At 41.2% G+C, this 25429-nt stretch overlaps 1 protein-coding gene across 1 annotated transcript in view; it reads left to right on the forward strand.

The window, feature by feature from the left end:
* Positions 1 to 25429, forward strand: part of ca10a (carbonic anhydrase Xa) — a 242363-nt gene that overhangs the window by 17034 nt on the left and 199900 nt on the right. The window contains exon 2 of the mRNA XM_035144864.2: positions 13664 to 13738. Coding sequence (XP_035000755.1) covers positions 13664 to 13738 — 75 coding nt within the window. The remainder of the gene's footprint in view (positions 1 to 13663; positions 13739 to 25429) is intronic.

The following is a 25429-nucleotide window of genomic DNA, read 5'->3' on the forward strand; positions in this document are numbered from 1 at the left end:
TGGGCAAAGAGAGTCGGGGAGCGCCCTCTCAGTTTTGAAGTCTGAGAGAGCTGTCAATCAAAAGCAAACCTGGCCACAAACACAGCACTCTTTAAGCCTGCTTATCTTCAAAATAAATTTCACGACGGCACGAGTGAAATTAGCAGTTCAGACTGAGCCTCGGGCAGAACAAAAAAAAAAAAAAGTCACACGAACGTAGTTTGCATTTTGAGTGGAAGTCAGTTCCTTTCGTGTTGTGCAGCTTCACCCGGGGGACAGTACATGCGCTGCATTTTGAATGATCCCAGTAGCCAGTTGGGATGTTTTTACGTGCACCGTCTAGTAGCGTATGGGTGTGGTGTCTAATGTGAGGGAGCAGGGATGCTGCGCCAAAGCACGGGGAGCATCCGTGTTCCCTTATTTTGTTCGTCATTTTTCTTTTCTTACATTTTCTACTCGCGTTCGGGGAGTTCACACGCTTGCCACATTTGCATAATGTCTTCTTTGACTCTTGACAAACTTTGTTAGTCTGAGAAATCAGCCATTATGATGCCATCAGGGTTGCGTTGCCTCAGGCGTGTTAACAGAAACCTTTTGTTGTGAAACCGAGTCATGGAGTTTGAAAGACAGGGGCACTCACCAGGCAAAGAGGGTCTGATGAAAGTCACGACTGAGTTGCATTAAAGGAACTGTTGGATGTGGCATTTTTTTTGCAGCCCGACTCTTGATTATCACCAGAACATTATACACCTACATGTAAGGTACTTTTCTTTAAAGCCATTACCGCAATATCCATCCATCCATTATCCACACAGCTTGTCCTTTGAGTGCCAATCTCGGATGACATTGGGTGAGAGGCGGGGTACTACCCTGGACAAGTCGCCAGTTTATCACAGGGGCTGACATATAGAGACACTCACATTCACACCTTCAGTCAATTTACAGTCCCCAATTAATCTAATCCCAACTCTGCATGTCAGCGGACCGTGGGAGGAAGCAGGAGTACCCAGGGAAAACCCACGCAAACACTGGGAGAACTCGCAAACTCCAAACAGGAAGAAGCCGGCTGGGATTCCAACCGGGAACCTTGTGAGGCGGCTGTGCTAACCACAGCACCACAGTGCCGCCCCACATGGGCAATATTCGAATTGATATTGGCTGTAACTGAACCTGTGTCTCATTTAATGAGCAAGACTGCATAAAGCAAGATATTCATGGAGAGAAGTGCGTGTGTGTGTGTGTGTGAAAAACAATGACATCATGCATTAAGCTGAACTTCAGGCTTCCGACCTGCTTTAATACGACCTGATATATCATGCCCTTTGTTTTATGCAGTCTATAAAACAGCAAAGCCACAGCTGTGTCTTGGAAGCGTAGGTCAGATACATCGCACCTCTCAGCACCGAAAAGTTTTATTATCTCAGCTGCAAGACATTCAGAAAGGACATGTATCATAGTTTCATCTACCGGGGCTCGTCCCAGTTAGAGTTAAATTAGGACCTTAATCTGCTTTCCTGACATTTGTTTTACTGTGTAAACACTGCTATCTAATCCATGCTATAGAAAATTTGTAAATTCCATAAAAACAGAATATTTACCTTTAATACAGAACTGAACCAAAAACTGAGCCAAAGCACTGCCACACATTGTCATAAAGAAATAGCCAATCAGACAGTTTAAACAAGATAGCCCCAGTTTATCAAGGCACAGCTAGCTGGGGAGATAGCCACGGCTAAATTGACTTGACTCATTTATTATTTTCCCTATAGTGGCTAAAATTGAATAATATCAGTATTGATAAGCAAAGAGTGCTGTGATCAAAAACTGTGTGTGCAGCTATGACTGCAATGTAACTCATTTGGTGTGGTTAAGCCAAAAGCAGGATTTAAGTTGCATTTTTATCAATAGAAGATAGACCTTTAGCAGAGTAGGGATACATGATGAATTATAATATACAACCTTGAGGTATAAAATAATAAGTTAATTTTGGTTAACTGGTCAAAATGGATGTGCAAATTTACAGGATACTATCTATTGATAGAAACTGCCTTTCATAGCCTTTTTTCTATGAAAGGTCTCCAAAGGACAAGTGTAATCTATGGCATTGATTTATTCAGGTGAACCTTTTAAACACAGAGCTCTGTGGAGCATTCAGGTGAGGGATGGCACAGCGGGCGGAGGCAGGACGCAGCGTTTGAATTCCGCTGCGGAGACATTGACACGTCGTCTGCCCTCATCACCAACAGCTCTCGAATCTTGTGATCGTTAAGTTGACAGCTTCCTCGGTGTCTTTTACATATTTGGCGTCGGTCGTGACTTAGAAACATCATCAAAGCGACCATGTGCTCGCAGTGAATCCTCAGGATAAACTCCTGCTGCAAAGTCTATTGGACATTATCCAGAGTTTCTACCAGTGGGCTGGCAGGAGAAACTCCAGAGAATGTCCGCAGCAACCCATGTTCTCACATACAGCCCCTCTGGAGAATTTCAGGAGATTGTCCGGATTTCAGTGCATGAAATCAGCACGAGTGTCTGGGAGCTTCGGAGCCAGCACATGAAGCCGATTGCAGACGGTATTGTAGATAGGACACTAATTGGTACGGCTTGATTTGTCTTCAAGGCCCAGATCTTTCGCAGCGGTAACTTTGCCTGGACACACAAACACACACACACACACAAAATAATTTAGGTCATTGGACTTGCTTTTTGTCCCAGTGAGGAAGGCAGCTCCACATTTTTGCTAATGTGTTCAGAGATTTTGGTCCCCACAATGTGAGGAACACCTAGACCACACACACACAGCTGGGGCTATTAAATACAGGCAGCAACAGGAGCTTGGTGAGACATAATTGTCTCGTAAGTCAGTAAGCACAGCTGTTGGCAAGGTCAAGTTTCATTAATGGACGCACGTCACCACGCGCAGTTTTGTCTCTGTGTCTTTTCCAGTCCGCCGTCCTTACTTTTCTCTTTTTTCCCCTTTTCTCCCTCTATCTGAGTCTGTCCAGTAACTGTCTGGACCCTGTCACTCCCCTCCGTCCTTCCCTCTCTCTCTCTCTCTCTCTCTCTCTCTCTCTCTCTCTCTTTCTGCATGGCTGGGCTTCAGGATTGCTTGTGCCCTTCAATGAATATTAATGGAAGAGTTTGGATATTATATGAAAATGAACTGTTTATTTACTGAGTCTCACTCTTCTGGCTTTATGGGAAGGTTTAGTGGGTGCTGGCTGAACGCCGCCAGACTCCCAAGTATGAGGATGAAATAGGCCGGGGCTGTGCTAAATAGGATTCAGGTCAGTAAGAGGCTGTGGCCAAACGGATCCGTCATACAGCTTTAACAGAACCTTTCTTTTTTCAAAACAATACTACAGCAAAGCGTGGCATTGTTTGGAACAACAGGGGGTTACAGTGGTGCAAAGTTTGTTTTAGTGGGACTTGTAGTCCGGAATTGGTTTGGCTGGTTCTGTCAAATCATTTAAGGCTGTGTGCTACTCGGGAGGCGGAGGGCAGACTCCAGCCTTGATGGATTGACTGTCAGCAGAAAAAGAAGTGCTCACATTCTTCACAGCAGTAAAAGGGAAAATACTCGCCTTCAAAGGACTGCCCTGCGATAAGTAGTAAAATATGAGAGAGTTTCCAACTTTTAAAATATTTAATTGAGGAAAGGCACAAGAAAATTAAGAAAATAAAGCAAGTTATACATTGTTGGAGATGCAGAAGGAAAAGAGGAATTAAGGGAAAGAAAAGGGAATAAGCAAAACAAGTAAACAAGTGAAGTCAATAAGGAAGGACAAGGGATTGCAGAGGAAAAGGGAGAAAAAGGGAGAAAACTAGAAGAAAAATAGAAGAAGAAAAAGAGGAAAGGGACAAAATTAAAGAAAAAAGGGGAGGAAAGGAAACAAAGAAGAAGGAGCGCAGCAGGGGAGACAGAAAGAAATGGATGTAGGATGAACCAAAGGGAGGCATAAAATGGAACGGTGAGAAAAAGGGGGATTTTGACGTATTTGCTGCAACTTGGACGACAGGGAGAAGGAGGAAGGTGATAAATGAAGCATAAAGGAAAATAAAGAGAAATGGGAGGACAAAGACATAAAGAAGGATGAGGCAAAGCAACAAGAGAGGAATTAAATGAAAATAAACCATGAAAAATGTAAGATGGAGTAAAAGTAGGAAGTGAAGAAGTAGAAAGGAAGGACGACCAATCAGGTGAAGTCTTAAATAAATATGATATTGGGGATATTGGCTGTAAACTCAAATACATTGAAGTTGAATTTGTCATATTTTTCCCTTATTTAAGTTGAGTAGTTGTTTTCGGGAAATGTAACTGTCCAGTATCAGTTCCATGTAGGCGAGATGATGATACACGAGTATCATCGATTAAACTGGATTATCGTTAAATCAAGGTTAGCTGAAAGAACTTCTGAGAGGAGTCTTTAAGAGAGAAGTCAGGAGGAGGGGGGGGAGGGGTGATCAGGCCCATTGTTTGCACATTACCAATCTCTCCAATCTTTAGTTATCATCTAATGTCAAATTAGCCTCTGGGGCCAATGGCCAATATTATGGGGCTTCCAGTGTAGACAGAGGATATCTGGGCAAAGGCTCTCTTCCATTTGCTGTACACTTTTTTCAGTCCGACTAGCTTTTTTTTAATCACAGAAGTCGAGGCCAAGCTAATGCATTTTGCTCTCCACACGGACCGTTTAACTGCGGGTAACCAAAGCCTGGTCAAACGTGATCGGTCAAACTAGAAACCAGAAGGCTTCCAGTCCCAAACTCATGTCCCTCGCTAGATTCTGCAAATTCACATTCAGAATCTGTTTATACCTTTTGTCCCTGTTCCAGTGACGACTGCTGTCCACCATTAAACTACCCACAGTGGTTTAGGACATGTCCTAAATGCTCTTCCACTTTCCACTTTAGACCACGAACTTAGATCGTTAAAAGTAAGTTCTCCGATTCAATTGCCCTGAGGAACAGATTGTCATCTGCTGAGTCGACCTGTGAATTTGTTTTTCGATAGAGTTAAGACCTGCACAGAACGGAGATGTTACAGAGAAAACAAAGCAAGGTTTAACACATGAAACTGATTGCTCTCATTAGTTCTCTAAGTGTTAATTGGCCATTGTTATGTCGCCGATCCAACGTTCACATCTCAGCAGTTAATAAGATACACCATACAGTGCCTGCTGAGACTAGCTCTACAAATGTCTCATTAAATGAACATAGTACCTCTGGCAAGCTGATGATCAGCCAATGTGCCATTACCATCTCTGCCAGTATGGACAAAGTGTTTTTATGCTTTGCTTGGTTAGCACAGTTCGATTTCTGCTGGAGGAACATGTTTTCATGGCCATGCGTACATCTAAAGGGTTTACAAGCTCAAGCTCGTAGTGCATGACAGACTTCACACAGGGAGAATTTCTGTGACAGCAGTGCAGGGGAGGGGAGGGGGGTGGAAGTGAATATCGGTCCTTCTGGAGGCGTCAAAAATAATTGAATCAACTCGGACAGAAAATGGAAATTGACCCGAAAAGACAAATCTATCTGCATCTGCATCTGGAAAGTCGACCATTGGTGAAATACAGACACAACCTTTCCTCTCATGGTGCCAGCAATCCAATTACTCTGACAAATGTGCCAAGCTTGGCTCAAAATAAGGACCAGGGAGACCGACCTGCTGCATTTAAAAAGCACAGTATAAAATGCTTGCAAGCAAGATTTACAAATGTGTGGTAAAGCCTGAGTAACAGACGTATCCCAACTGCCTTTCCCAACCCCCATGATATACCAACCAATCTGAAAACTGTTTTCTAAATAACCAACCATCCAACTTGATGTTACCATGCTACTTGAGTGCATGTCAAAATGTTCCATTCCCCATCCCTAACCTGACCACCCCGGTACCTTGTGTGCATTTGAACACAAAGTGACAAAATAGCAACAACACAATTCAATACAAAATGTCATTCTCAAGCCATGAAATTGGTCTTTATTTCTCCAGAATTGATATAATCGATTTTCACTACAGACATCTTGACTCCTTGTCTGTGTTTGCTAAGAAAAAGCGCCACTATTTTTTTATGTCATTCAAAGGCCTCTGAAAGATGTCACGCTCTTGAATAAAGAGGCTGGCGAGAAAATAAAAATAAAAAGAGCTTAAAATTGAATTTCGACAATTTAATATTCCGGGCATTGACTAAAGTGGAGGGTACAGAGGTGCATCAGACGACCCAGAGATAAATTCAGAGAATGAAGCATCATCGCCAACAAAGTCTAATCCATCCAGCTGCTGTGTGTTGGTCTGCAGCTTCATGCACACAGCTCATGTCACCCTCGCTTTTCTGCGTTGTTTATTAGTGAACTGTTTTTCTCACACAGGGACACACGGGGGTCGATTCCTACTAGATAGCCAGATAAAGTTCAGCCAATGCACCTTCCCATTTTTCAAACTGGCAGCCTTGCACCGGTCCCTCCGGGCCTGCACCCTTCATGTGACTCGCACTGAGTCGTCCTTTAGGTGCTGATAGTTATCACACGTCTCTTTTATACGGCCTTTGCATTTCTTTTCAGCGTTTCAAGCGTAGGAAATCACTCCCCTTATCAGGACGTAGCATACACTCACCTGACACAGTAGTTAATTGATAGTTTAAATGTCATGTATTTGTATTTACCTTGCCTCCACTGTTTATCTGGGACCCTATAGAATAGGAAATGGTGATCCATCAACCCACTTCTCCATCCCACCTCCTGCCGCGTCTCGTCTGCATTTCCCATTATAGATCGGAGGCATTTCCTTTCTGCTGATGTCAGGAAGTGTGTTGTGGGACCAGGATCAGCTTGGCTCCTCAGTCTCTGTCTCTTTGTTTTGATGAACCACAGGAAGTGATTATGTCTCATCTATTGGCTAGAAGTTGCTACCGCTTCCTCCTGCGGCAATGGCAGGATTATATGTGATATAACGCTTTCGCATGGTAAACACGGAGGTTGGAATGTTCCAGTATAGACTTTTCTTTTGGATTAACAAATAAATGAATAATTTGATTCATTTTAAAAAAAGGATCATGAAAAATTAAGTTTAATTTAACTGGATGGACTAAGTAGCACGGAAGGCTCTGTTATAGCTAGGTGCAACATGGAAGAGAGGCTGAATACATTATTAATAAAAGCAATACTAGGTCAGTCATTTGAGTCAGTAATAATTGCCTGAGCTCCTCTCATCCATTTTAAACGCAGCACGAGAGGGAGAGTGGATGGGATCTGAAGCAACCTTTGTATCTTTAAACAAACAAACACAAAATATGATTTAGATAAAAGGGAAGTTTGGTTAACTTGAAATCCTGGTGTCTCGTGATGATTTACAACATTAATAAAGGTGTCTCCGGTATGCTGGCTGTGTAATGTAAGCAGGGTTTGTGAGGGTTTGTATAGGTGTGAGTCTGTCCTACTGGATTTATGCAGACTTTGTGTGGCCCAACCTTTTCGCCTTTTGCTGTAGGCATGAGCTCTGAGCAGATTCTTAATTATGGGTAAGTTGATGAATGATGCTGTGCTATTAGAACTTATTGGATATGCTTTTATGAGTTGTAAGTTTATGGGTGGAAATAATAATCACATGCGACTGTTCCAAACCAGTGAGTTAGCAGCAGCTAGGCAGCGAGCAGCCATTAGCCAGGAAACACACAGAGCTGTCTCCATTTTCGAAAACACCCGTGGATGGAGCGAAGACAAGACCAAAACGAAAAGCACGAACACACAATAACAAAGCTTCACAGATGGCTGCCATCTTTTTAGTTTTATTTTTCATCTGTCCCTTTTCATTTCGTTGTCTTTTGGACCTGCGCAGACGCGAGGGGAAGGTGACAGAGCGATCAGATCTATATCTAAATGTGGACACTCGTTTTAATAGCAGGTGTAAAATGAATCACTGAGCATTATTCACGGTTGTTTCCTGACTTATCCTGTGGCTGTGCATGGAGATTTAAATAATTAATGACACCCTGTTGCTGTGCCACCCATGTGTAAAATTATCCACAGCCTCTCTCTCAAATCAGAGACTCTTGTATTATTTTGTAACACATTTTTATTTCTGCTGCGGTGTGACGAACATAGTTGTTAAATCAACTGCACTGTAAACCTTCTACAGTTTGTTGTTGCAGGCCGCTCACTCATCCCATAGAATGGCAGTGTCTGTTTCTGCAGATGAAAAATTGTAATTTGATTTAAAAAAAAAAGAAATTAAATTGGAACTTTTGGTAATTTCTTGGGTAAAAATGTAAACGATTTTATTGAACAATTATTTTTGAAAAATTATTTCTGCACTACGCTGACCATCAGAACCAGTAGGCAAATTTATAATGTGACAATTTATGATGAAATAAACAAATGTTTCATGATTAAATTGATTGCAAAGCAACATATAATGCAATATATGCATTACAATTGCATTATTGCAAAGTGCAGCTGCCCCCAAACTAACAGACATACACATAATTAAATATAGAATAGAACAATGTAAAAGGGAAGGAAATAGAAAGAGAACACATCTTACAATGGAGAACATTTATATTTCCATAAATGATGGAAAACAAAAAGAGAGAATCACAATTAATTAGACACCATGAATTAATTAAGATGACACTTTTAATTGACCATTTGCATGATTCAAATGCAAATGTATTTATTGAATTCATAGAGGCAGACATGTGTCAAATTAATAAGTGACCATAATCATTTGGTTAAAAACTGAAACAGATATGGGCCTACACCCTCACAAAGATTGATACAACCCTCAATTATAGCAATGCTCTCCTTTTTAATTGGCCACACTATATTTTGCATTATTTTCTTTCTTATTCCCTTCATCTTGAATGGGTAATTCATATATTTTCACAGTGGAATCAATCACTTTTCTATATAAAGTTGTAATTGTTTGTGCTCTGTGGTTGCTGTACCAGCTCAGCTTTCTCACAGGGAGTGGGCCTCGCAATCTATACAGGGGGTTATTCTTTTTTTTTGTCTGGGACAGCAGCTGTGTTATTACAGCCTCCCTCCATTACAGTGCACATGTGCAGCATGTGACTAAGAGAGCGAGACAACTGAATCTGTGTTGTTATTGTCAGTAGCTCGTAAGAGGATCATGTCCCAGAACTCCAAATCTCCTTTATATTATTACTTACAGTAGCTCGGATCCCAAGGGCTCTCACTTACACACACTACCACTCCCTCTCCTGTACACAAACACACAGGGCAACACTCTTCTACGCTATTGTTCTGTCTGACCGCTCATTATTTCTTCTCAGTTCTCAGCTTCTATCTCATAAAACATGGTGAAAATGCTCTGAGGTTGATGAAGTGGTGAACCAACATCTCAGTGTGTACTGAATGCTATTAGGTATTTTTATCTTACCTGTCACACTTATCACACCTGTCATAGCCCACTGTATTTAATTAGCTGCTACAATGTTCAATCACTGACACTGACACATCGCTGGGTCTTAAAAATAGAATAGAATAGAAAATACTTCATCATTTGTTTCAGAAGAAATTTGTCTTTGCTTACATGTGCTAAAGGTGCTTTAAAAGGTACATTAAAAACACATCCAAACAGACATATTTAAAAGAAAGTCTGAGCACTCACACGCCTGCGTCACTCTTGATTCTTGATGCTGGCGTGACTTTGGTTGTTGGGGTGGTCCAGGTCCAGGATTGGACATTGGGCAAATTATGTGTATAGATTACTTAAAAGTACCAGATGGAGGGAATGACTGCTCCCCAAAAGTGAAGCCAAAGTGCCCCCATTGCCACTTAGTGGCTGGCTGGAGTTTTGCTGAAATATCACAGTAGATGGGACCTACACCAAATAACAAAGGCTAAAGAATGCATTCAAAAGAAAATTCCTGAAATATGCTTTTTTTCCATTTCATTTAGTTCTTATCACACTAATCTAGTCAAAGTGTTAATTTTTCCAATAAGTTTGGTTTAAATTAGTTTTTTCCTCCTGAAAAAAAAGAGAAAACATTGTGTATCAGCGGGACATTGCTATTCTCCCTGCGTTGCTACTGCACAGACAAATGTGCAAGATGGCAGAGTTTGTATTTTGGCTTCATTTCTTGATAATGGGAGGAAATGAAGACGCATCTTCCATCTATAATCTATGGTTAAAAACCTTTATTTAGTTTGGGTTGTTATTTAAAATAATAGATACTAATCTGTGTCAGGTTAAAGCCAGATTCTTTACATCTTAGTAGTTTTAATGGAAAACACCGGTATTGTCAATATGTCAGTTTTAATGCAGACATTATGGTTATGGGAGTTACTTATCCTGACTGACATAAAGTGCAATGATTTTACTACATTTTTATGATACATGAATAAATGAAAGTATTAAGTAATAGTAATAAAGTTTTTCACAAAGCAGGAATACAAAGGAAAGAAAAATAAATAAATAAATACATTTAGTCGATAACTGGGCCCATAGAAGAGCAAACAGGACTTTACTCAAACAATACTGGTATCAGGACATGAACTCAATTAACTTAAACCCAACAAAATGAGACAAGAGGGAGACATATGTGGAGACAATAACCTCGGGACAAAAATCTCAACCCCATACATAGAAACACAATCCCCCCCTACATGCATACAGCTCTTGTTCTGGTCCATTTAGTGGGCCTCTGTATTTAGCCAAGCTCCACCCGCAGCCACCTCTTTGGGCCAAACCAGGAAGTAGGACTGATGCAGCAAACATGGTACAACCCCAAAACAAAATTGATTAACTCAGCTTACAATGACAATACGTGGTACGCACCTCAGCTAGTACACAGTCTGGTGTGTTGTTGTCTTTCAGTTAACATCAGTGCAAAGAAAACGTACACACCCTGTGATAATGATGAGGGAGAATGCTGTCTTTTGAATTTTTGAATGCGCTGAGACAAAAATCATTTTATCATATCTCTACCTCAGTTGTGCAGCTCTGGATACGGCCGTCACTTCAAGATCTGGCATTTCAACATTCACTGGCAAACTCTCCCATCCTACACTGAATTCACAAGTGATTGGTCTAAATGGCTGTCAGTCAATCAGTGTGTAGTTGTCAAGGCTGTATGTTGCTGGCGGCTCTTTCTTACAGAGCCTGACATCACGCTAACAGTTAGCTGTCACTGAAGCCACAATCAGTGTCCTGGTGGCTCAGTCCTTCTTCTGTAAGGTGCCTGGCATCCATGGTGTTGAAAGGTGGACTCGGTATATGTGTGCAAAGTGTTGTCCCCCATCCTGATGAAAAACAACTGTGGTGCATGCAAAAGCACATGCATGTGCACGTGCAGTTCCCTTAGGGAATCTGGTGAAGAATCTGGTCACCTTATTTATATAAGAATACAGAGTGTGAACAATCTGGATTTACCTGGGGTGTTTAAGTAATAAATCCCCAACTAAATGAAGGTTTTTAATCACCTTTCAGTGCTTGCTCTGCTTAAAAAATTGAATTGTACAACACATTAGATACTTTAAAAAATGTCCATTATATTGGAAATTGCAAGTTGGATCATTAACTAGCTTCTACAAAAAGAGGAAGAATACAAATTTCAGTGTCCCCAAAGTTGTATTTACAGCTATAGCCACTGGTAAAAATCCATTCAAAACTGACCTGGGCTTTATTTGAAATTGGAGAGTGTGTCTGAGTCATGAAGCCTCTCTGTTGTGTACAGTGACTGGAGATAAACTTCTGCTGTTCAGTAATGAGCTCCAAACCATGGACTGATTGCTCATTAAACCACATATTGATGTTCAATATAGGAGCCGCTGGGTGGATGCAACATCCTTGGAGTTGTTAAAAAGACACAAGTAATGTAACTAATTACTTCTTGCTGTTGAGTACCACTTTAATTTTTTTAAATTAATAGGTGTTATATTGCTCTTGGTCGAAAGCACAAGTTTAGTGTCGGAGCTCACCAAGTTCTAAAGTCAAATTCATAGTTTCTGCGTCCGGCGCTCAGCTGGGGGTCCACTAGGGTCCTTGTGATATAAATGTAACCCACTTATGTCCAGACCCCATTATGCTCATGTCCGCATGCAGCCCCAAATGTTTAACCTCTCTGACAGTATGCATCAACTGCCCATGCTCCATGTACAATATATAGTACCCACATTTGTACAACCCATCTTTTAAGGAATTTAAGTACACATAACCGGGACTAGAACAAGTATGCAACTCTCAGTGGACATGGAAAGTATGGTCAACACATAACTCTGAATACAAACTGAGTTCACTGGTTACCACGATTTCATCTACTGGGCAAAGGATTTGTTTTTTTAAATTCTGGTGTAACTTATCTTTAACTTTTCAATTCAAAATCCACTCTGGTGCGTCACAGGGTAAAGGCAGATTTCCATATGGAATTAAATCAAGCTTTCCCAGTCAAGGTGTGAAGCAGAAACGTTGTGTTTGAACAGACAGGAAAGAGGGTTTGTAGAAATAGAAAGAAACATTTTTTAGGTTTGAGAAAAAACACTTCTAATAATCCCACCCCGGAGACATAGAGGCTCCTATCATCTCCTTTCATGATGATTATTACGCCAAAGAATTTGACTAATTTGTGCATTGCCAAGGTGTCTATCAGAATGCACATTGCAATTTCAACATGGAATTAAATTCTTTCATCCAAAAGAGATACAAATTGTTAGAAAAGCACCTTGGAGTGATTCTGCTTTTGTTTTTAAGTCTTCCTTTTTTTGGGGGGGTTGTTTCATGCAGGATAAAAGTGGTGTTTACCTAAAGTTAATTCACGAAACAATTTATCATTGTGAGAAATGAATTGACAACAGTGTTATTTTTTTTCCCGATGAAAGGCCAACTACCGTTTTCCTCCCTTTCCAGCCGGTGAAGATTGCCCTTAGAGAAAATAGCCTTTTCTGGGTCGTGTTCAACTGGCCCACCCCCTCTGAAATTGAACCTGTTCTCCAGCAGTTACTGCAGCAAGGCTGTTTGGAAAGGAGGGTGCTGTGTTGTTCAGCCACCTCGGCTTCCATAAAAAGACAAGCAAGCTGGGTAACCTCCAGACCCTCGATTAAGCTGCGCTTTGCGTGTTTGCTGAATGAACAGGGGAAAAAAAAAAGTTGAGGTGTAAAAAGTAATATCCTGAAGGCTCTGGGTAATTCTCGATCACAACTCTCTCTTTGTATTGAGACCTTTGCTCACCTCAATTATACTGTACCACCTTGCTCTAATCAGGGACTTTCTTCCACAGCTCACATGACAGCAGGCATTTCCATGCTAATGTCTCGGGAGGCATTGCATCACGAGGGAGTATCCGTGTGTGTGTGTGTGTGTGTGTGTGTGTGTGTGTGTGTGTGTGTGTGTGTGTGTGTGTGTGTGTGTGTGTGTGTGTGTGTGTGTGTGTGTGTGTGTGTGTGTGTGTGTGTGTGTGTGTGTGTGCGTGCTCAGTTGGACAGAAATGAGAGGTTGCATTCTGATGGGAGGCCTTTGCTCCAAGGCCATCTCAGGAGACCTCATTTGCCGAGCCCTCTCGCTGAGAAGGTTAGCAGGGTGTCTGGAAATGATGAGGGTGGGGAAAAAAAATACTGTTTTAGTTGGAGAGCTTCGAAACTTGTTTTTCTTCTTTTTTTTTTTTTGCTTTCTTGTCTGAATTTCAGTTCCAAGTGATTGATGTGTCTGTGTCTCTTCTCCTCACAGCACAGCCGAATACACCGAAGATTCACGAAGGATGGTGGGCGTACAAGGAGGTGGTGCAGGGGAGCTTTGTTCCAGGTAGGCCTCAAACAGTGTGCGCGACACAAGTTTCCCCACATAATACTCATTTCCCTGCATGCACTTTAAACACACTGTGCGCTTGATGCAGAAGTCAGAGCTCATTACATATTTAGGATAACATAAGGCCACCTTGCCATTGGCAATAGTTTTATTTTCTCATTCAGACGAGACCTCTCTGTCCTTCCCACACAGCTTATGTGTTTTCCGCTGATTGATTGACGGCACCGCACTGTTCCTTCCACCCTCTCCATCTTGTTGTGCATCTGCGTGTCAGGCCAATTATTTTCCAGAGATTGTGTTTTTCTACTGAGCTGAGGTGTGTGTGTGTGAGACTGTGGGAATTAAAGGTAATATCTTTCCTTATGAGGACCACACGTCTGTGTGCGGAGAGAACAATTGCGATAATTCACATTTAGGACACTTTGTGAGTACTCACTGATGCAAACGTCAAATTTGGGTTTAGTTAGCAAGGACGTTTGATATGGTGGAAGTTAAGGTACTAAGTGGTAAAGGCTCAAAACTCATGAAGTCTCACCAGCACCATTAGATTAGAACTTTTCTCCTGCTGTCACTACAAATGCACATTAAGGACCATGGGTTTCAATGAACTCTTCCTCATTTATTGTAATGTTAGCAGAGATAAGCTGCGAGATCTCACAGACGCATCCCTCCGGAGGAGACTCTCTCTTTACTGCGGCAACAGTTATAACAAACTACCGTAATAACAGTCTGTGCCATGTAAAATATGGAAGGACATTTCAGAGGAGATGGAGATAACGGGTTCGAAAATGTAATTTGATTGTTGGCATTCTGACACATTCCAGTTGCTGCAGCTGCTTAATAGGTTTGGTTCTCTTTAAGCAGCGCTCCTCATCCTGTCCTCTACTGCTTACACACTATGCATGCTTGCACATTAAGTGTGACAGACCGGCCCAGGATCCCGAGGAATTATGAACGTATGTTCATCGTAAATGCAGCAAGTCATTTTCCTCTTTATGTAGCAAGGCATAAAGCCAGGGTGTGGAGGTCAGGGTGGTAGACGGATGTGCATCGTGCTGCAGTTTGCATTAATGGTGGCCTTCATACTATTATTTACTTATCGTAAGCGTTCTTGTCTGGTGACAGGGTTTAAAAAGGTAGGTTAGTCATGATGAGATTCAGCTCTTACAGATAAATCAGGCTTTGTGGTTGGATTAAGTCCTGAATTTGTCACTTGCTAAAAACAACAAGCAAACCAGATGAATCTGTTGTTTCTCAGTTACATAAACTTTAGATCATATAAAACATGAATCTAGCCCCTTGAGAATTGCTTAAAGTCCAAAGAGGAGGAGCCACTAGGTTCACACCATAGACTGTATATAAAGATGGACGATTAGAAATGAAGCCAGAAATGACCAAAAATGTAGCCCAAATATCCTGCATACAAACACACGTATAGCGATTGGAGGATGAAGCCGTGGTAGTTTTTAATTTTTTTTGTCCCATGTCCCACCTGCTAACGTGGAGGAGGCAAGTTAAGGATGTTTACTGCAGCCAACCATCGGGGGGGAAATCCAGATGATTTTGCTTGACTTTTGTGGAGCCATCATATCGTCCATCTTCATTTACAGTCTGGGGTTTGCATTTAAATGAATCAACAACAGTCAATCACATTTCAGGTAAGGCATTTGCTTAAAACAAATATACAATAGATGAAAAAAACAATCTAATCCTTTCTCTCTGAGCATGAACATTTCTTTTATTTGGATATGTTGACTCTCCGGGATTAAAAATCCTAATTATATGCTAGTTATACAATAAGGGGGAGTGTGGTGATCATGCACAGGGAGCAACAAGGTTGGGGTGAGAAATCAGCAGCCATTACAGCTGAGTGTTAACCCTGAGACCTTTCAATTCAACTACACAAAGGCCTTTTTATATGATGAGTCATTCACTTTATCCTCACTAAATAACACAGTAAAAAATAATCAGTGTTTTATATTGTTATCAAAATGACCTTCAGAAAATACCCAGGTTTTGGGGAGCCAGTAGAGCCAGTCTGTAAATGGACTGCATTTAGGTAGGACTGTCAGGTCATTCAAACCGGTTTACACTACAAGTCACATTCACGCACAAACTCAAAGTACTACTTTCCTATTTCCGGGACACACATTCAGCCAGGGATCTAACCGCCGACCTTTAAGTTGGTCGACCTACTCTATCGCCTGAGCCACAGCCGCCTGCCTTTACGTTGGCTCGGACATTAAGTCATGCCTCCTCAATTTAAACTGGGTATCTCGACGGACTTTTTCTGTATTGACTACATTTTTTAAGTTGGTCTTGTGGTGTTGAGAATTAACCTTGGCATATTGTGGTGAAGGCTGCTGTGTTAGGGATTGGGCCTTTTAGGAAATAAAAGCAGACCATAGATGCATGATTACGCACCAAGGTATTGTGGTGTGTGCACAGTAAGTAAAAGCATCTGTTTCCCACAGCAAATGCAACAACTTTCCCAGTGCGTACAGGCATACATAAATAAGTGCCCGTTTGTCCTTCCCTCTGGCACCAACCACTTGGCGGTTTGCTGCCCCGTTTAAATCTCAGCTATCTCTTCGAGCAGTTCTCCACGGCACACTTGCTTTACTAACCACCGTACAACAGCTGGAGCTGTTAAACCCCTATTCATGATCCTCCTGTGGCCGTGCAGAGAATTCCCACCTTGTTCTGCAGCCGGCAGGGTTTCATGGCTGCGGCATAATAGAGCAAGGAAGGATTTTCACTGCAAATGAACCCAATATAATAACATTCTAATCAGAAAATATGTTCCGTCAGTATTATTTCTCTCTTAGTCTACATGGACAGTGAGTGGTGATAAAAGATGCCAGTGAAAATGTATCAGTTTGTGAATTTGAACTGACATGCACATGGGGCCACGTAAAAGTGTAACGACGTTTGCTCATTTTCAAAGCGGCACTTCTCTACTTCCCCGACTATTTCATATATTGCTTATTTATGAGATTATCAGTGTAACAACTCCGGGGACGTCGCTACAATCTAGGTTTTGAATATTCTGTCATCAGACTGTTATGTGGGCTCATATCAAAACTCAGGACCTATTTGATTGGCAGCCAAAGTAATATTGTAGAAATTGAAATGACAATGAAACTTCTTCCTCGCAAGGAAAAGCAATAATGTAAGTCTCCGCTCAGCTTTGGTACCAATGGCTGATTTGGCATCTCGGAGACGTCTCTCAGTGGAGGTCAAAAAGCGTGGTCCAGCATCTTAGAACATTTGCGCTCCAAGGTTAGCCAAGCAAATGTAATCATATTCTCAGGCCGGTATCACTGAGGCTGACCTTTTAGAATATTGCTTATCCTTTCGGAAGCTCTCTCAATTACCTTTGCTTTCTCACATCCTCTGGTTGTTTTTACAGTGCAAACATGCCTCGCTGAACCAGTCATTCCAGTGCTGGGTCCAGGATAATTAGTTATTTTACTATTAATTATTATTATTATTAGTTATAATTATTGGGTTTTCAAGTAAACCAGCATTTAGAAAATTAGTTATTTAGTCAAAAACTCAAATTCAAAGTCAGTAAATCAAAACAACAATACAAAAACAATATAAGTATATGAATATATGCTAAAAACCAAAAACAATTAAATTACAGCAACATAGTGCACAAAATACAACCAAATAAACAAGAAAGTATAACAGTCTTTGTTTGTATAACACAACAAATAACAGTCATGTTTACACATACAGACTTCTTACATATCAATAAAACATTAAACGTGCATCATTTTGAAAGTGCAAGATAATGGAGTCACTTTACAAACTACAACACAGCCCATTCTATCCATATTATTTATTTAAAGACCCTTTGAGTGTATGTCAGATGTTTTCAAGTTGAAGCAATTTGAAAGAAAATGGGGGCAGACGACCCTAACCCCATTAAGGCCCTGTTCCATTTCTCTTCCTTGGCCCTACCCCTCGATATGAAGAGTCCTTCGCTAAGTGTCCCCCTCCACACTGAGCCACAAGGGGTCGGGCAAGAAAATCTTCTCCTAGGAATTAGGTCATCATGGCCAACCAACGATGTTACAGTGACAAACAATATCAACTAACGTTATTATATTAACAAAAATATTCATCTATTGATCAATACATAGTCAGTCAGCGTGTTTACATTACAACAAGAGCAGGGACGCTTTTTTCAAACGTCCTATATGGACACAGGAGTAACGAACGTTAGTCTTTACTCTGGACAGCTCTTTTTTTTCTATGAGGGGCAATTTAGGGTTCAGTATCTTGCCAAAGGACTCTTTGGCACACAGATGGGGAAGATTAGGAGAAGAACCCATCACATTTTGGTGTGGAGGGAGGGGAATTTGGTGCAAATCCAAATAAAAATCTGGATCTAGTTCGTTTAAATGTGGTTTCATAAGGGGACTGTTGGGCCTTGCCAGAGGTGTGTGCTCTCAGAGTGCCGTTTAAATAGTCTTAAGCCCTATGATTGAATTTACACTGTACAAGTCCCAACTTAACATAAACAGTTTAAGCACCTCTTCCAATTGGTCTCTGGATATGTCTCCCCCAATCCCTCTTCCCATGAGGATTTCACATCGTTTAGTGAATAGGTTTGTATAGAGGAAATTTGTCTCTAGATTTTCAGGGTAATTTTCAAAGTAGAAAGTCGGGTAAGAAATAAAACATAATTAGTTTAAGTAAATCAGTTAAAGTATTTACTTTATTCATTGGTACGGGTCAATGTTTACTTAAAGAAATAAATCAGAAGCTGCTCACTACTAATTTATAACAGAGTTAATGCATATGAATATAATAGTTCAGGTAATATACAGCATCTGCATTTACCCAGCTAAATGTCTTAACTGCAAAGGAAATAGAAGAGTAAATGTTGTCACTTCCTTGAAATTAGTGTTGTCCAAACAATCTGAATTTAATCCGATCCATGAATTCTTCAAATTGATTATTGTCTGTCCTGAAAATGGATCCACTCCTGAATAGCTTGGATCACAACTCTGTGCTGCTTTTGTGGTTTAACGCTGCATTTACTGAAGAGATGACGCTCTGACGATTTTACAACTTGAGACTTCCCAACCACTTCTTCTCAAGTTGTCTTGAGAGACAGCTTTCCAGCAGAAAGACCAAGTGTGCGTGAAATGTCGGTCATAAAAACACCAGAGCTCAGGGTGTGGTTATTGGCTCTCCGGTATATTTCATCACCGGGACCACAACGTAGTCATCGGTGAGCACAGATTTTTCACTGATTTACACAAAGTATATATTGTTAATGCTGCAGTTAAAGAGTCAAAATTATGTTCAAATGTTCCTTCCACAATAACACCATACACTGACTTCTTTTCTTTAGTAATTATATAATATGTTGGAGGGGATCAAGCAAAATGTAACTGGAAAACATCATCAGCTTAAATCCAGACTATAATTTGTTCTTGAGAATTTATACTGTGCATTCTCCCCTAATGTCTACTCTGAAAGGCACATTAACTTTTTCTTTGTGTAACCTTGGAGTAAAGGTTTATCGACATGCACATTGGTTCTGTTGGAGCAGATGAGAAGGCCAAAGGTCACCCAGCATGACTGTGTATTGTAAAAGCAACACTTAGACAGTAAGTAGAGCAGAATCCCATGGAGGAGACGTGGGAGTCTCCAGAGAAGGCAAGAGAGTCTCTCCACGGAATCCATTATTTGAACAGTAAACAAGACATCTGAAATTTCCAAACCCCAAAACACAAATTTACACTTTATTGTCTTTCTTTGTGTTAGAGATGGTCAAAATGGTGGCTGTCTGACCAAAATTTATTTATTGTTTATTTTTATGACCAAGAAAACATTTTCATCAACCTTCAACATTTGATGAATGCTTTTATATTTTTTTATTTTTATTTTTATGGTATTGATCCAGTTCATTATTGCTGTTTTTGTCCCTTGTTTAAATCGGTGGCAGGGGGCTCATGTGAAGGAGAGAGGCTTGGGCGAGATAGTTTGATTTGAAGAGGGACGGCCTCTGCGTGCCTCAGGCTGTGTACATGTTCTTTTCTTGAAGAAATGCTATTGTCCCTATTTCTGAATGTTTGGCTGCTGCACATGGTGATGTGTACACTGAAAGAAGTGGGTCTGAATGTATTTAGATGACATGAAATGAGCTGAGAGAAATGCTGACGCCGAAAATGTACCCGGCTGTGATTTTACACCCGTTCTTTAAACCACCCTCCTGTCTTTCGCAAGTCTTCCTAAAGATTAAATCTGAACTCGTTCACTGTTAGTCTGAGTTTGTACACAGACCGATCTGTGTCCTCTGCAGAGAAAAGTTCCCTCTCACTATCTTTCAAATCTGCTATTACACTGGCTCTCTGCCAAGGTATGAGCACATCTCTCTTTTAAAGGGAACATCAATCTGATTGGTATATTGCAGGTTTTTTTATATTGCGGCTGTATTCTCTGGTCAAGTGACTGCAGCAGTTATGAGTTTTTATCGGGTCAAGCTCCGATTGGCGGGGATGTAAACATGACACCTGTCACCTGCCCGCCATCTATCTGGTGGTGATAAACTAGAAACACCACAACGGCACCTTATTTATATCCACTCTGCGGGCTTCACACAAGTTTACCAACCGAAGCATCGCACACATTTCTCCCTGCTTCTCTTGGTGTGTGTCGGGACATTTTGAAATGTGGAAATGTGGCTGGTCGGAGGTCTCGGAGGTGCGGGCGTCCGATCATTTGATTTGGCCACGAAACACCGGAGCTAGTGTGACATCTTGTGGTAGTGAATATGGTAGATATAACCTTTTAACTCAAGTTAAAGTTATAGATACATTATTTTAGGTTGGAACTCTTTTCACTTTCATGGATCAATCGTGACTTTTGCTCCGCCCAAAAGCTGTGGCACAACGTAAGACAGTCCCTAAGGTGGGAGAGACCAAGTTCATGTGCATTAAGTTAGTCTGAATCAGGGTTAAAATGTTATTCTCTGTTTGTATTCAGGTCAATCTGAAGAATAGTCAATTATTCCTCAATCAGGCCTTTGCCTATACAGCAGCAGTACATTTGAGTCAGTGTGATTACAATGCTCTTAGTTTAGTTGAGCTCAATTTAAGATAAAGGAGTCCTACTTTATTTCAAACGAATTTCTGCATTTTTCTGATCTACTTTGTTTATTATTAATTCAGTTGTCAGTAAATGGCGTTTGACACCTGGTTTCTTTGAGCCTTGTGGCTTTGTTCCTTACAATGTTCTTCAAACAGCCCGAAATGACACAATATCACAACTCATAAGACGTGAGACAAAGAAAAACTGAAACATCAAGCAACTGTTGTGTATTCGGACTATTTGTGGGTTTCGAGGAAAAGAAGTCAATCTAAGTTGGGAGTTGAGAGTGCGGTGGATGTAGAAAATGTCTCCACACACGAGTGACATCCTGCTGTACCCACGGTATCCTGGTAGATTCCTTTCCCTTTCCCACATTTTCAAAAAACAAGTCAAGCTGAACTGATCCAAAGTGTTTCCTGTTCCATTTGTGGATACCTCAGCACTAAGCTAGAGAGGGGGAAAAAAAAGACTGGGATGGTACCACTGTGTACCAAAGTGGAAAAATACTGCGGCAGCATATCAGCGCAGGATGTAATCTTTCACCATGATAGGTAGGAGAAAATTTCTCCTCCAACTGTTGTCTCCAGTGGAGCCAAATCTGTTTAGTTAGATACTCGAGGCCCATCAAACAGCCTCTGGTGTGCAGTGTTGGCTGTCAGGAACCATCCTCTGCACTCTGAATGCAATGATCCCACCACCGAGAGGCTTTCCCTCGTCAGACCTGCCCCCACGCTACAGTGGCTCCCTCACTTTTCAGAATCTTATTTCCACCTACAGCACAGGCGCCACCTTGGGTACACTCAAAACAAGCTGGCAACGTGCTGTTAGATATCCATTTTACTTCCCATAAACCTGCCGGCGGCAAATGGTGCATGGCCCTGCCGGCGGTGCCTGTGCTCTTTTAACTGGTTTACGATCAGCGATTGTCACCTGAAGAAGGGGCTTGCTACCTGCCAGACATATACCTGCCAATTAGCCTCCTCCATTGACTCAGAGAGCGGCTTAGGATTCAGTTAAAACAAAACGTTTAAGGGGATTTTTCACAACGCCGCCTTTTGGACTTTACCACTTGTGGCTAAAATTCTATAATTGGTGCTTGGTTCTTTTCTCAGTGGAAGGAAAAGGGAAAAAAAATGTTAATCAGATCCCGAGCTTGCTAGAAAAACCACGGCCCATTTGTTTGATCGGTGGGAACGAAATCAAACAAGAGCAGGAGGAGAGAAAAACACGGGGATGAATTACATTTTGGTGATGAGAAGCTGTGACAAAATGCTCTGACGGGGGGGGTTCAGGGCCTTGGAAGATGGAGGATCAGATGTGGAAATGCACGATGAGGTCTGATGATCAGATAGGGTGTTCGCACATCCAAGTTCATGAGCTGTCCTCCATGCTTTGTTAACATCAAAAGACAAGAACAATAATCCTAACTAGGGCACCAGTACACCACTCAACAGCGTGACAGCGTTTTTTATCCCATTTTACATCAGGAGATCAGACAGCTGAGCTCCGACATCTTTCAGCAAATGCTCTTTTTAGAGGGTCACTTCACCCACTTTGCATCAGAGCGCATTTATTTTGTCACTTTTCAAGATAGATAGATAGATGTACTTTATTATTGTAGGCGGTGCCATGCAGGTACCATATTGATTTCATTCAGCTGGGTTTCAACAGATCTGCAAATTTATTCGAATTAACTTGACGAAAATAGAATTCATAGTCACATCTTTAAAGTATTATATTTAAATATAAGCTTTCTGACAAATAATCCAGCATCAAGCCTCATGCAAGAAACATTTCTGTACTTTTATACTAACATTTTTAAACAAAACCAATTTTTTTCTATGACGTTTTCTATTCCAATTTGTCTATACATTCTATCTGTTCTTAGATAGGTGGGTTTTTAGGCAATAGGAAATATCGGTTTACTACTAGCTGGATGTTCAGACATGACGATTAGGGTGGTGTGTGTGCGTGTAATAATTAGAGCAAAACTTGAACTGATATGGTGACAAAAATATTTGTATGTCATGCTTTGCACTAGGTGTTGTTTTGAGTTTATTTTATTTTTTGGCAACACCATTAAACTCCAAATTCATCCGGATAGGTTCAGTCTGTCAGGCGCCTCGATGATAACTGAGACAGTTTTAATTGCTCACTCCTCGTTTTCATACTGCAAAGAGATGTGGGTGTTGCATTTTGTTCGGATCGAAAATTAAGTGATTCCTATTTATATCCATCAAGGCAGGAATCTCAGGGGCAGATCTGTATCTCATGGGAGCGTGCAAACTGTGCATACATATAGTAAATACTGCTTGTCTATATTTTCCATTTGAATGACAAGGCTCTTCACTGGATTGCATTGACTGCGATCCTCAAATCCTGTAAATCCTTCATTATTTTTGAAAAACTGCATTATCTCAGTGTGTTAATATGCTAGAAATGATCCTAATTATTGGATGTGTAACTATGACCGACTAGACTCTCGAGTGTCATTTATCCAGATTTATTCCCTACATGCAGTATAAGTAGACAGTTAAACAGTTTAATCCTCAATCAACAACAACAAATTCTTCTAATATGGATCCCTGGGAGAAAATCTGCTCATGTCGAGGGCTGCGACTCGAAAATATCTTTCTCTGTGTATATTTAAAATCCAGCCTGATTTCATGGTTACAACATTTGCTCTGTAAAATAATGCTTGTGTCAGACTATGAGCCCTGGCATCCTTTTTCTCTGCCTTGCAGTTGCCCACTCGGTGGCTCCTTTCTCTCTCCTGCCATTCAGCCCATTCTGCCCATTCTGCCCATCCTCCCCCTCATCATCCTTCACAGCTCTGCCACTTGCCCCGGGTGGAAGCCAACATGGGGAAAGCCCTGTCCTGCTCCGGGCTGCGCAGTAAATCCCCATTACATTGCTTCAACTGAGAACTTGCAGCAGGATTATGGCCACACAGAGTGACAAATGTAACCAGACCCTGAGCTCGGTTGGCATGCAGGGGTCATCAGATGGCTCATCTACGAGGAGGGAGTTGGCAGTTAAATTGAGATGGCACGGCTGTGTAACTATACCATTGATCCCACTCGGTCATGTGCTTTGATTTTTTTTCTGGACATTTGTGTCAAGAGCTCCAAATATATCACAGTATTTATATGCAGATGGAACTTACCTAGTTGTCATGGGCCAAAATGGACAAGAGGTCATTAGAGTGCAAAGAGTGAAGGAAGGTCTGAACATCTGTGGTTTCCTCGACAACTAAACTTTTTCTGTGGTTGTTGTGAAGTTAAAACAAATGGTATTTAATCGAGTGCTGTGTTCAAGGTCAGCAATGAACTGTTAGATTCATTCTGGAGCTTTAATTATACCATTTATGTAAAGATAGACGACATTAGAGCTCCCAAAAGTGAAGCCAAAACATGTCAAACTCCCCCTAGTGGCTGGCTGGAGTACAGATCTGTAACTCCATGTTAGCTGACGTGACATGGGCCAAACTAAAAAGTAAAAATGCACGTTAAATCCATTTTTCACAAAGATGGTTTCTGTCATTTTAGGTAGTTCTTATAGCACAGAATGTTTATGTTTCTGAAAAGTTTAGTCTTATTTAGGAATACAAATGAGGTGAAGTGTCGTGATTGACGGCTCAGACTCTCTCATGATTGGTAGCGAATCGACAGAACCTCCACTCCATGATTACTACTGTTCAGACTTTGGTTACTTATGATATCACCGGCACAGGATGGCAGCTGCCTTTGTTTTTGTACAGTGGGTTTTTAAGCCAGGGAGAACAGGTTGTCAGAAGCCTTTTATAGCCGAAGAACGGGATTGTTTTAGTTTTTTAGGCAAGTAAGAAACAGAAGCTTGTATTATAACACAATGAGTTTGAAGCCATTCTCGTCTCAGAACACTCAGTCCATTATTACTAAAGGATTGTTGGAATAGACTGTAATGAGCTAGCTGCAGAGTGTAGTCCAGTCTGCTGTGGACTGTGTAAGAAGTTGGCATTTCCATTTATATATTAATGTATGTTGCACCTGCAGGAGAAAAGAAAAGGACAGAAATAAGGGAAGGGAGGTAGAAAGGCAAAATGAACAGAGGAAAGGAAAATAAATAATCTATTTATGTCATTTTTCTTTGTTTCACCACCAAAAACCCATGTCAGTGGGATTATTACGTGCTTACACTGCACCAATATTGTAGTACTTGGCTCCCTCCTCCATGTTGCAGGCCTTCCAGCGCTTGATGGACATCTCTCTCGTCTCAAACAAAAGGCCTCTCCTCTACAACTCGTGTCCCGGTGTCTCCTTGTGCTGCTGCTCTCTGTCTAACCGAATGTTCGTCTGATGGAGCTCTGTTCACATCCAAAGACACTCTGTGGTGTTGCCGCTCACTGTCAGAGCGGACTGGTGGAGCGCTGGAGCTGCTCAGCAGGCCTGCGCGCAGCACACACACTCATCTGTTCGCAGACACACACACGTTAGAAAATAATTCCAACACTTTTAGCAGAGAGGAGGAAAACATGTCTGGCTGCTGTTAGGACAGTGTTTACATTTTTGGTGACCTTCTTTCAATTTGTAATGT

Source organism: Hippoglossus stenolepis, chromosome 21 (assembly GCF_022539355.2).
Source record: "Hippoglossus stenolepis isolate QCI-W04-F060 chromosome 21, HSTE1.2, whole genome shotgun sequence".
Classification (NCBI taxonomy): Eukaryota; Metazoa; Chordata; class Actinopteri; order Pleuronectiformes; family Pleuronectidae; genus Hippoglossus; species Hippoglossus stenolepis.